General features: G+C 38.4%; 1 protein-coding gene across 1 annotated transcript in view; it reads right to left on the reverse strand.

Moving 5' to 3' along the window:
• Positions 1–9680, reverse strand: part of LOC118340166 (histone-arginine methyltransferase CARM1-like) — a 13873-nt gene extending 4193 nt beyond the window's left edge. The window contains exons 1-10 of the mRNA XM_035678038.1: positions 9579–9680; positions 7587–7740; positions 6105–6230; positions 5815–5990; positions 5617–5721; positions 5002–5112; positions 3195–3372; positions 2120–2210; positions 713–794; positions 144–229 (exon numbers count right to left, since the gene is read on the reverse strand). Of these exons, the coding sequence (XP_035533931.1) occupies positions 144–229; positions 713–794; positions 2120–2210; positions 3195–3372; positions 5002–5112; positions 5617–5721; positions 5815–5990; positions 6105–6230; positions 7587–7740; positions 9579–9680 (1211 nt within the window). The remainder of the gene's footprint in view (positions 1–143; positions 230–712; positions 795–2119; positions 2211–3194; positions 3373–5001; positions 5113–5616; positions 5722–5814; positions 5991–6104; positions 6231–7586; positions 7741–9578) is intronic.
• Between the last annotated feature and the right edge of the window lie 3344 nt (positions 9681–13024).

The following is a 13024-nucleotide window of genomic DNA, read 5'->3' on the forward strand; positions in this document are numbered from 1 at the left end:
GTGGGTGGTCGTCTGCCTCGACTTATGTGTCTTCTTTTTACTTTCCTGTATGCATTTCTGCCTAATTACACAAATGAGTGGGGGGCTGTCATTCAGATGCCCTGCTCTCCCTTAATCAACCATGATCACCGTATGTATTTAACCTGTGTAAGTCTTCTTCTTTAACCTCCATGAAGTTGATGCAGTGCTTGACCGACCTGGCCATCAGGATCTGCACATCGAATGTGTCCTGTAAAGGACATTAAATAAAGAATAAAATAGAATTTGTCAATCACAATATAATATTTAAAATAACAATAATAAAAGCTAGAAAAATATTCTTTGATGTAACTATTATTATGGGCTTCTACTATATTGACTACAAGAGGAATTTTCCTCCCTGAGTAATGCCTGTCAGGCTGCAGTGTTCTATGGCTGCCAATCACTGGTATGCATTTTTCCGGCAATCAGCCAATCAGCAAGCCATGAAGAATACATATGACTGCTACAATGTTCTGTATGAAAGTATTTTTGCTTCCTTCTGCATTCATTAACACACATTTATAACATATTCTGCATCTTTAGAAACGTTAAGATCTCCGCTAGAATGTAAAAAAAATTAGCTTGAAGCAATTTTTAACTGTGTAACATGCATTTATACCATAACACGCCAATCTTGTGTCAAGGTTACCGTTTTTGACACATGCAGTAAATGGAGTTCTGTTACACGTACCACTATAGGCTGCTTGAAAAACTCATCCACTGCAGTACCGTGAAGAGCATTCAGGTTAACGCCGTAGAAGCTTCTCTGCTGCCTGGAGAAAGTTGAACAATGAAGTCATTTACACAGTCAGCTAATTGACATTGACATGATTTTATGGTTCCTAACTGAGATGAACAACACACAACTATGGAACAAGTAGTAAATTAAATAGTTTCACATTAGGCAGAACTGTGAAAGGGGTGTAATATTGGATTAAAAGGTGTAAAGCTTCAGAACCTTCATGTTGCAGCTGTTATTGGCATAAAGAAATTAGTTATTAAAGTCTGTTTACAGTGTCACTTCTAAAATATTTTTGGTGAACAACATCAGTTTATAGTTTACCTTCATTCCTCAAGGCTGACTGAGCCTAACCTCCACATAGTGGTGGAGCAGTGAATGGCACAGACCATGGCAACACACACGCTGGTATGCTTGCATACACTTGTGCACAAGCAAACTGCATGACAGAGGTTGTATTGTCTGCCCAAATTTCCCAGAAATACATGAATATAGCCGAATACACCTTCTCATTTGTGGAAATAAAACTATCCTGTGGAACTAAACAAATAAAAAAAATTAAAAAATAAGTGTTTCTACAGTAGCCCAGAACATGAGATGAGAGACTTAAAAGATGTCAACTTTGAGTTTCAAACAGGGCAAAATCGGCGGCTTCCTGGGTAAAAGTCCTGTGTTTGATTGAGCCATTTATACACCATCATTTTATGAGTTGGAGGTAAGACCAGGCTGGATGTAGCCTATACTTTAACACAGAACACAGAATATTCAGACTGAATGAGGCCTGAAGTTTTGCATTTGATAGGGTGCAAAAATGTGTTAAAAGGTTACCCAAACAGCAATAAGTTGCTGAACACAGATAAAAAACTAAAACAAATAAAGAGGAATAATGTCCTCGTTAATTGTGTTGCTATTTTAAACAAACTATTAATATTGCGATTTGAACACTTTTATTTTAGAAATCAGCTGCTTTATTATAACTGGAGTTTTTACACCCCTAGTCTTCAAGGCTGTGCTAGATCTGAACATGGACTACAGAGAAACTCATGGACCAAATCCTCATTTAAAGAATAAAAGTCTGGGAAAACACTGAATTTCCTGACAGGAAATCTAAAAAATATCAGCTTCAACCCTAACGTATCGACCTACAAAAGATCATATCAGCCAAAACCTTTGTTGCTCTGTATGAGTCAGGACTGGACTGAACCCGAGCGTTTTACACCCAACAGGAAACATGCCTGACTGAGGTCAAGCCCTGTGAACATGTGTCTGTGTGAGAGAGACAGAGAGGGGGGAAGAAAGGGAGCCAGTGTGTTTGCGTCCTCATGCATGGATTTATGGTGGTGTGTGTGTGTGTGAGACCAGAAACTAGCTCGTGCGAAGTGTTCAAAGTAGAGCTGCTCGTCATTGAAAGGAGCCAGATGAATATCACCATAGGAGGGAAACATCAGACCTGGGGGGATTTAATAATGAGGACAGACAGAAAATGAATATAATGAAGCTAAAGTAACAGTGAGAGGCAGACATTAAACATGAGAGGTAGAAATAAAGACAGACAGACATTTAGACTGACAAGTGACTTTGGGGGAACAAATTAACTGTCAAGTCCCAAGTCAACCCCATCAAAACCAATGTCAAGAAAAGTCAATACCAACTTGTAACAATTCAAGAAAGATAAGTCAGAAGGTAAGTCCCAAGTCAATACTAACATGTCCCAAGTCAAGGATGTCCAGTCTTAAGTCAAGTCAAACTAATTTTACCTAGTTAAGTCAAGAAAGGTAAGTCCCAACACGAGACCATCAAGTCCCATGGCAAGATGGGTATGTCCAAGCCAAATCACAATACCTCCATGGCAAAGGCTGCACATGTAAATATAGTGGCTGCTACATTTTTATTATTTATTCTGTATTTTTTTCAGCTTTATTGCTGCAACATCATTGAATGATGTCTGAAAAAAAAAGCCAAAATTGTTCAAATCAACTGGAGATTTTGACTATAGCAACAACTGTGCATTCAGATGCTGTGGCCAGTAGGCTAGCTACTTCAAACCTCTCTGTTTTTGTTCAGTCTGTTTATTGCTGATACATGTATCACCTATGACAGAAATAGTCAGTCAACAGATAAGGAAGCCTGGGGTTCGGAATAAAGAGCAGAAGACTTTGAGAGAATCCACCCAGCCAGCCGTGGTGGGCTGGTCCAGCCAGACCGGCTGGACCAGCCCACCACGGAAAGAGGAAGAGAGCAGGGATAGGCCCCGGTTTGACTTAAGGCTGCTCCTGGCAGGCCAAACACCGGAAAATCAGAGACTGTTGTGCCCACATTTTTACAGAGATCTGCTCCATTTCTCATCCATTTGTCATGACTTGAGTATTTTATTTATTTATACAATTATTAAAACATGGATTCAACAGTTTGTGGGGGTTTTGTCTACTCCTACCATTGGGTTTGAGCCATTTTCTGGCATGCAAGAAGCTCTCCATGAGTCTGTCATTGAGCAGCATGTAACCCATTGGCTCAGAGACAATGACGTCCACCATGTCAGGACAGCTGACCTCCTCCACCTCCCCCTCTAGGACCCTGATCCGCTCAGACAGACAGTTACTCTGGACCAGGATCTGCAAAGGAGACAGAAAAGATGTGGTCCATTAAATAACGCACTGTAAAACCCCACTATAAAATAATCCATAGGACCATAGCATATGCATTTGCCTTGATGTATACAGAAGGCAGTACATTGTTTTGAATAGAAAGGGTACATATATCTACAATACAACCAGGCTACAGTTCTAGACAACATCTGGAGAAACAAGTTCATCTTTTAAGAAATTTTTCCGGTTTCCAGTTGTTATGTTATTTGTGCCGTACATTTAACTGGCTTGACATGACCGTCTGATTCAAAGCTTTATAATCTGTTGTAGGAACAAAAATGTGTTAGTCAGTGCTCTTTCTGATTTTCCTATTTTGGGAACATCTATGTTTGAGTTGAGTTGAAGATGTTTTACTAGAAAGATTAACTTTTTCTTCTATTAGTAGGAGGAGCTGCTGGTTCCGGAAGTGTTTTTCCCATTTTGATTTCTTCTTTCAATGATATCCTTAAATTTACTTAATATAGAAAACAAACAAATACTGTAGCAATCCTATAGATTTATATTGTGGCATTTTTTGTTTTTTTTTTATATCTGGCCACCGTTGCCATGGAGAAGTGATAGTAGCTGAATTCAACCAAAATGTACTCCAAATGTTCAAGTGAATTGATAAAGGTGGTTGATTGTGGTTTATAATTTTTTAGCCTCTGTCCACCATTAACAGTGTGCATAACAGAAAGTTTAGCTCAGTGGTCGGATGTTTCTTGCTGAAATACATATTGGCAGTCGTAGTTAAATTCTGCCTGTTTTTATTTCCACAGGCTTGGTCCCTGAATGCCCAATAAATATATATATATATATATATATATATATATATAGTCTAGTCTATATATGTATTGTATATGTATGTATGTATGTATGTCTAGTCTATATATGTATTTTCAGATTAAGATGTTTGTGTCCACAACACTAAAAAATGCAATTCAACAGTTCAGTGTCTTTCCAGAAACAATGTTGTGGTTGCTCTGGATAATCCACAGGACACACAGATTTTATAGGGGCTGTTTCTTCAGAAAGAACGTCCAATAAAAACCATGGACAGTGTATTCTGTCAATTCTCCAGAACAGGGAAAGTTTTTGGAAAGAGACATCTCAAAACCTGCAAAAGAATATAACTATCAAAATCAATACTATTCCATCTTTTCAAACGTGGTGGTCTAAAGTACAAGATAATCTAACACCATGCTAATAATCAATGTTTAATAAAAGGCAGATATAACCCCCAAATATCGGTCTAGACCCAGTACTGTGTGCATTAGCATCTCTCTGTAGCCCTTATCCTGCTGAACTCTGGGCCAGATGTTGCCGCAACCCATTAACTCCCCAGAATGCCACGCTCTGCATGTGATGTATGTACTCGATGTGTGTGTGTGCTATCTAGTGCCTTGCTGCGGTTTTTTCTTTAGGCTCTGTCGAGTCCAAGAAATACATAAGATTACTCTCCAAACTCTGCATGTTAACTCACAGTTGGAAGATTCAAATCTTGTTAGTTACAGAGAAATAATGCTTTAATTTTTGCAGAAAAGAAGACCAGTTTAAAAACGGGTGAAAAACAATATGAGGACAAAGATGGAGGATGGAGGCTTCAAATCTACTGACCTGTGTATATTTGGCCATGGGGCTAGACTCAACCGCATACACTCTTGTGGCTCCTGCCTGGACTGCAAAGAAAGACAGAATACCAGAACCACAACACACATCCAGAACCACCTACAGAGACAGGAAGACAAAAGGGAGAACTGGAACTGAAACGTATTAAATACACACACACATAAAAGGATCATTCCAAATTTGTATCTTAAGTCTTATTTTTTGAGTTTTAGCCATCCTCTCTGTGTGCTATGATAATACTGTGGTCAGTTATATAATCAGTCCAAGAAACACAAGAAATTACATAATCAGGTTGTTTAAGTGTTTATAATCTGGTTTGAATCTAACAAAATCAACGTTGACTTATGGTTTCACACGGGAGTCTTTGGCTCTTTGGCGGTGAAAGTTCAGTGTTTGTTTGAGCCATCCACCCTACCTCCTCCAAATGTGGACTTTGTCGCTCTTTATACATCTGTGTTCTTTTAACACTGACACAGTATCTGCTGGTGGATCAGTGGGTCTATTACACACTTCGGCATGAAGCTGGTCCGATTTTATTATATAAACAGGTTAAAGCCACTGTCTCCACCAAAAGTTTTGAGGAGCGTGTCTCTGTGCTGTCACCTTGTCTCTGAAATCAGTCTCATTGACCAAAATGGCTCTCTGGTAGGTGGTGATCCTCAGGTAGTCCTGAAGCAGGCTCTGCTGCTGGGACACACAGCTGTGGAACTAAACACACACACAACAATGGACAATTTGTATTTTAAGTCATTTCTTTTAAACTTATTTGTTCATCCCTAGCACCTGCAAAGTCAGAATTACCTGGTAGCCCTGTGTAGGGGCATTTTTAGAACTTGTTTCAAATGTAGTGGGATGTCTCCTAGAAGGTGTTTGGACTCTCTCTGCCTCCTTGTTTCCTGCTTCATCTCCTTCTGTGCAACCTTTCCTCATCTCTTCATCATCCCCTCTCTTCAACAACTGCTGAAAGTCCTTCATCTCTGGAAAGCCGAAGATGACGAGATGTTTTGAAAGTTGTTTGAACCCCTGGCACACTTAACCAAACCCCAGGATGATAAACAGTATGAACTTAAGCATATTGAACATGTACAAACCAGCTGGAGTTTTGAATTTCAGCAGAAGACTCAGCTTGCCGACAGTGAAGAGGAAGGACTGACCTCCGACCTGGCAACAGTCCATCTCATGGGAAACAGTAAATTGGAAGACTGATGCTCTGTTGGCTGAAAAAATATTGGTTTAAACCACAGACACAAATACATGACACATGAAGTTTGACACCATTAATCTGTCCAAGCTTTATATATTTTTTTTGTATCTTTATGTCAAAGTCATCATTATTACAGTATCTGTGTTACAGGTACTACCAGATCTATGGAGCATATTTTTTATGAGAGAGTGGTTTGTATCTCGTATATACACACAAGGGCAGTGAAATACACAGTTCCTGCCAATAGCAAAATTACAATAACGTGCCCGGAAACACAACAATGCACCAGCATAGTCAGGGAAGAAGAAGACAAGCAAACATAGACATGGTTCAGCATGCAGCAGCTAGGCTTCTTAATGGTTTTAACAGACGACATCACATCACACCAATCCTGGTTTCTCTCCAATGGCTCTCTGTTCATTTTAGAATTGATTTTAAGATTTTACTGATCACTTTTAAAGCATATCTGGGTCTGGCCTCAAACTACATAGCAGAAATGTTAACCCATAGAGTCAGTTCGCAGCCTTAGACCTTTAGTTGGGGCCCTTCTGGCTGTTCCAAAGTCGAGGCTTAAATTTTACCATGCGTTTGCCACCAGGGCCCCTCGGCTTTGGAACAACCTGCCTGAGGAGATTAGGTTTACAGAATAAGTTATTTCTTTTAAATCACTTCTTAGAACTCATTTTATAAACTTTCCTTTTTATGATGCTGTCTTTTTACTTTATTGTATTTTATTTAATTTATTAAAAAATTATTTTATAGCTTCTATTCTGCTCATATTATTGTATTTTTACAATACAAACGTTATTATTATTATTATTCTATTCTTTATTATAAGTATTATTTATCTTTAGCATTCTGCCCTTTTCTGAGAGACATTATTCTAGAAAACTTAAAACATATTTTAAGTAAAGACATTCAGGACACAATAATTAATGATGGAGATTTGTGACTATGTTCTAAGATACAATACACTGTAATAGATTGAACTTCCCAACAGTGTACATAGGCGTTAAAACATCTTGACCAACCAGCTAAAACATTAATAATAATCAAATCGTTTGATATATAATGATATAACACTCTGGAAAAAGCCATTCTGCATAATGAATACTTTTATTTACACACAATTTGGTAATAGTATTTCTGTAAAATAGCTGATATTAATTATGATCAGGTGTCCATCATGACTCTAAAATTCCATTTCTGGTACACTGGTGGCACACTTTTTCCACTTATACAGCCTCTGTCCCTGGTATTATCTGAAGGACAAGCGTAGCATATGTACGTATGTATGTATGTATGTATGTATGTATGTATGGTGTGTGTGTGTGTGTGTGTGTGGGTGTGTGTGTGGGTGTGCTCTCACCATCCTGCACAGTGAGCTGCTGAGCCTCCTGTCCTGTGGTGAGGAGCACAGTAAGCTCCTGCTCTGCTCTCTCTCTGCACACACTGACCTGCTGCTCCCTGCTCACCTCCTCCTGGACCCGCACCTCCTTCACAACACAACACACTGGATCATGTCATCAAATCAAACCAAACTACACCACACTGCCTATCCAGAGGTTAATCTGGGCAAAGAGGAGGAAGCCTGAGGTACGACAAGCAAGAATGATTGTGATAGGCTGAGACGCTTGTCAGTCAGGTAAATAAACACACACACAAATAACACTTTTAAAGCCTAAGTGTGATTTTGATTAAACACTATTTTTCCAAATCATCACCAAAACAAGCTGTGGAGGTGGATGTGGTTTACAATGAGCTGCAGGAGAAAGAGGTGTGGGGAAGGCTTGTGAGAGCAGCGCCAGGTGAGTTGATTATCTCAGCTGGTACTCATTGAGTAATCACACTCACCTCATTTAGTGTGCTGGACTTAGGAGGGCTGACACACACAACAGGAAGGACAACTGGAGAAAAGCTTCATGGGCTTTTGAAGCAGGCTAAGTGTTGTGTGAATAGTGTGTGTGTGTGTGGCGGAGAAATAAATAAAGTGGTCTGGACTACTAACCTGTGTTGTGGGTGTGTGTGCTGAGAGAACCCACGATAGTAGCGAGACTTGCTACACAAGCATTAGTGGAAGTAACTGGAATAAGTGCAGGTGCTACTCCCACAAGTTAGGTTAGTTAAAGGGGTGGTAGAAATATTGAATTGCATAGAATCAATATTTGTTTGAAAAAGCCTCCAAATGAAGAGAAACAGCACATTACTGTGGCACTAGGGATGGGATGATATATGATATTATTATTATTAAAAAACACTCAGTTAAGTCTATTGTGGGCATTATTGGGATAATCGTGAATATCCTCACTGACTTGAAATAGCTGTCTAACATTGATTTCTTGATTACTTTTGATTTGTCACAAGGGGGAGCCTGCATCCTTCCAAAATCCTAAACTTGTCACCTTGGCTGTAAGCTCAGCTTTCCCATTGTATCCCTACAAAGAAAGTTAAACCCAATGTGTGGAAACACTACAGATTCCAAACTAAAGAATGACAGGTAATTCCTAGCTAAGGTGTCCTATCTGTGATGCAACAATAGTATTTGTTTCTTAACCAAATGTGAGGTAAAGTGATTCCAGTATGTTTTTGATGATTACGCCATAATATTGTGAACCGTAATTATTTTGGCTAGGATAATTGTGACATGAAATTTTCATATTGTCTCAGAAATCAACCTACATTTTGTTTTTATACTTTTACAAATACTAGTCTTTTTTCATTGAACTTAAGCTGATCACATAGTCTAAAATGTGGCTATGACAGATAATTAAATTAATTGCCCATTTTTAATACATTCTTTTAAAAATTAATCGTTAAATTTGACAGCATTTGACATCAAACTGGCCTCCCCATGCTACCCTGTTAGATCCATTCCCTGGACAGGCATCCTTCTAGTGTCTCTGCACATACATCATTCTGCACGTGAAGCTCATATATCACACTGTAGGAACAAGAAGGCTGGAGGGGGAATTTAACACAGCATTTTATGAACCACAATTTTTGATCCAGTACGGGTTACTCCACTGGAACATTTCACATATAGTAAAATGTATTTCTTGAAAACAAGATATTTGAGAAATCAGGTTTCAACTAATAGCAGCAAATAAACAGACTACATATATACATTTATATAACTTTACTTTATACTGCATATAAACACAACTCAATCTTTTTCATTTTGCACCTTTCATGCGCTTACCAGCTCCAACTGCATTAAACCAGAACACACTAGTTACATAGCTGCAGATTAAAGTGCATAAATTAACTCAAACCCTAAAACAGCTTTATTTACTTAAAATGCATCTCATAAAGTCACAACCCAGTTAAGAAGAGCAGCGCCCTCTGCAGTCTCCACTGTTACCTCCTCGTGTGTCTCCATGTGCTCCTCCTCAGCCCTCGCCTCCTCCTTCAGAGTGAAGACCCTGACAGAGAAAGCCAACGTCTCCTCACCCCTCTCCTCCATTCTGCGATGTGTGAGGAAGCCGCTTGCAGGGAAGTAAGAAGAGGAGAGAGCAGAGGGGAGGAGGTGGAGAGGAGGGGTGGAGGAAAAGGGGAGGAGAGATGGAGGACGGATTATGAGCGAAAAGAGGGAGAAAAGTGGGGGAAAGGAGTTAACACTGGAAGAAACTGAGCAATCTGCAGCATTTCTGTGGAAACCCAACAATGCTGTGCTATTTTACATTTCCACAGTTGCTTTAATGGATGGTGTTGTTCTGTTTCTTTGGAATTTATTCAAAAGTTTTTAGTTGACCAGTGAAGATCTGTATGAGTTAGGCTGGCACTGGTGAAACAAATAACATTATTTCACACCTATGGACAATCAGTCAACCTTACAGGCACCATGCAGATAAAAAACCCACACAGAAAGGCCCCAGCCAGCCAGAAGGTTCAGACTCAGTGTTAAGCCTTTATTACTGACTTACAAACATTACAAAGATGAAAGTCCCCTAAAGAGATTTCTCACGACTTGGCAACCCAAAGTTAGTTCTTCCAAAAGTGTTACAAGTCCTTGTGAAACAGAAAGTATCTACAATCTTTTTGGATCTTAGTTTAGCATGTTAGCATGCTAACATTTGCTAATTGGGAATAAACACACAGTTAAGTGGTAACCAAAGTGGTTACAATTTATCTTGAATGGGTCTCGAATGTGTGTAGCCAATTTCATGGCAACCCACCCCACAGTTGTTGAGACATTTTACTCAAAAACACAGATGCCAGTTTGTATTTGTTTCAAAAAAAGAATTAAAGATTGAAGTTTTTTCAAGATGAAAATTAAACTGGCACTGATTATTAGTAGCTCATTTAAAAAGAGTTTGACTTAAAACTTACTTTTTTTTTCAACTTTTTTTTTACAGTGTAGATGGGAAAGAAATAGGACATGGGGAGAAAAAAAAATCCATCTCAGCTATCACTCTCTCAAGTATACCAACTGTGTTGCTGGATACTATAACACATTCTATTAATATACATGTTCTGTACAATGTCCTTGCTACATGTAGAGGTTCATCCAAGATTAGACAAGGAGTCCACAGTGAATCAGCAGCAAGTTAAAGCAAAATACAATTATTTTTTGCTGTTGTCGTGATCAGGTCTTCTTGTTAGAGACAAGTTATAATTACAATCATAAATATATATATATTCTTTTTTTTAAAGTCATGACTTCTAACTCCTCTCTGTATTCTACTTCTACTATGTACAAGCCCTATTTACCTCCTTCTGGCCAGTAACGCCATTGCAGTCCTGTAGGCCACCAAGCAAGTAGTTGCATGTAGTTGCAACTTTATTCAATTTACGCCCCCTGCCCATTCAGCCCTCTCTCTCCCTGAAGCAGTGCAACAAATGGCTGCAGTACTGCAGAGATGAACAGTCATCCGCAGGTGCGACATTTTGACAGCTCCACTACCCGATTAGACCCCTTGAAGTGAGAGATGAAGTCTCTGGAGCACCCTGGCACCCTCTCCTAGACAACCACAGAAGCTGTGCCGGCTTATAACTCTTTTCTGTCTTCTTAACTCTCAGAATCTCTGTGTACACAGTACATTTAGTTTTTTTGCCTTTTTCCTTTACTTCTTCCTCAGTTAATCTGGCTTTTCCTTCTTAATATCGATATTATTCCTCTAATAAACTGCATTTAGTTACCTCACCTCTAAGGCTCAGCCAGCTCACTATTACTTTCACACCATGGTAGACAAAGTAAGACAAGACAAACATAACATATAAACTTACATCAGAATCTGCTCTAGTGATCTTAAGTTGTAGTGCTCTTACTAATTAATCAAATTTAGGTTCAGTAATTTTTCCTAGGTTATTTTGGACAAGATTTTAAGATAATTTCAATTATTTGTCTGATATTGTTGCTGATAGATCGACCATGTAAAAAGCAAGACTTTGGAGCCACACATTCTCTGTCCTTTCATAATTCCCAATTTGCGTTGACCTCAATGGAAAACATTGTGAGGTCAAGAGTGGTGCTGAGAGAATCTGACTGCATTTAACCAAGGCATTTTTTAAAAACAGCTTTATTTATAACATCTGGATAATAATCTCAATGATAAACTCATTGCTGTACAATTCAAGCAAGGTTTCCTCCCCGTAACAGAATCACACCTCCTTAGAAAGGAAGTTTTCCATTTATACAAACAGTATATTTTACCACCAATTACTCACAGGAAGTAACAACAAAATAGACATTGTAGAAAATAAAAAGAAAACAAATAGGTTTGAAATTTTGAAATAATACAATAACATAAGGGATGGAATATAGACACAGTTGAGCGCTTAAAGTAAATAAAAGTAAGGGATTGAGCAAGGGGCTAGAGTAAATATTTAGATATAAATATTCCTGACATAGGTTAGTTTTTGTGCCTTACACTGTAGGGTGGCTGTAGTAAAACAACATTTATATATGTAATATTTTATTATGATGATAATAGTGTTAGCTACAAATTCAGTTTTCTTGTTCTAAGATTACTCCTAAATTTATAGTTTTACAAAAGGGATTTGCTACGGAAGCCGAGAACGGCCATGGATTTTTTTTTGTTATATCGTGATAACGACTTATTATCTCGTTATCTCGATATAACAAAGATCGTTTTCTCGTGATAACTAATTAATTAATAATGTGTTCATCTTGGATTTCAACCTACAAAGAGCTGCCCAACAATGGCTTCCAGTAAACAAACCAACGTAAAGTGTAAATTTACCGGTACCAGAAACAAACTTTGTTAATCGGTTATCTCGAGATAACGAATTAATAAGTTGTTATCACGAGATAACAGTGCATAAAAAAAAAATCCATGGCCGTTCTCTTTAAAATATAATTGATTTGCTTGCAAATTATATTTTTTCTGTGCTCCAAATCTCCCATTTTAGAGCGAATGTGGCGACATAAAAACTCTACAACTGTACTCACAATGAGCAGTATCCCTGTCCCATACACCATACCTACAACAGACAGGCAGTAACTGCCTGAGCAAAAATACTTTAATCCCAATGTGGAGGCCAAATGTATTATTATTTAGTTATTGCTGTGGTGGAAGAGGTTTTATTGTTACGTTTATTGCAGTGCATTTTCTACAAATTCTAATGAATCTCACCTAATATGGTCACTGTTTAGTAATTTGCTCTGTAATGTGTTTCAAGCTATTGCTCAACTACTGCATGTATCATTACATTTAAAAAAGGACCACCGTAAAGGATTTAGTGACATCTAGTGGTAAAATTGCATATTGCAACCTACGGAATGCCACTGGCCTTCCAAGTGTTCAGGAGAAACTATGGTGAAAACCCCTATCTAGAGCCACTGTT

The sequence above is a fragment of the Morone saxatilis genome, unplaced genomic scaffold, assembly GCF_004916995.1.
Source record: "Morone saxatilis isolate NCDOM2014 unplaced genomic scaffold, NCSU_SB_2.0 Contig6, whole genome shotgun sequence".
In the NCBI taxonomy this organism is placed as follows: Eukaryota; Metazoa; Chordata; class Actinopteri; family Moronidae; genus Morone; species Morone saxatilis.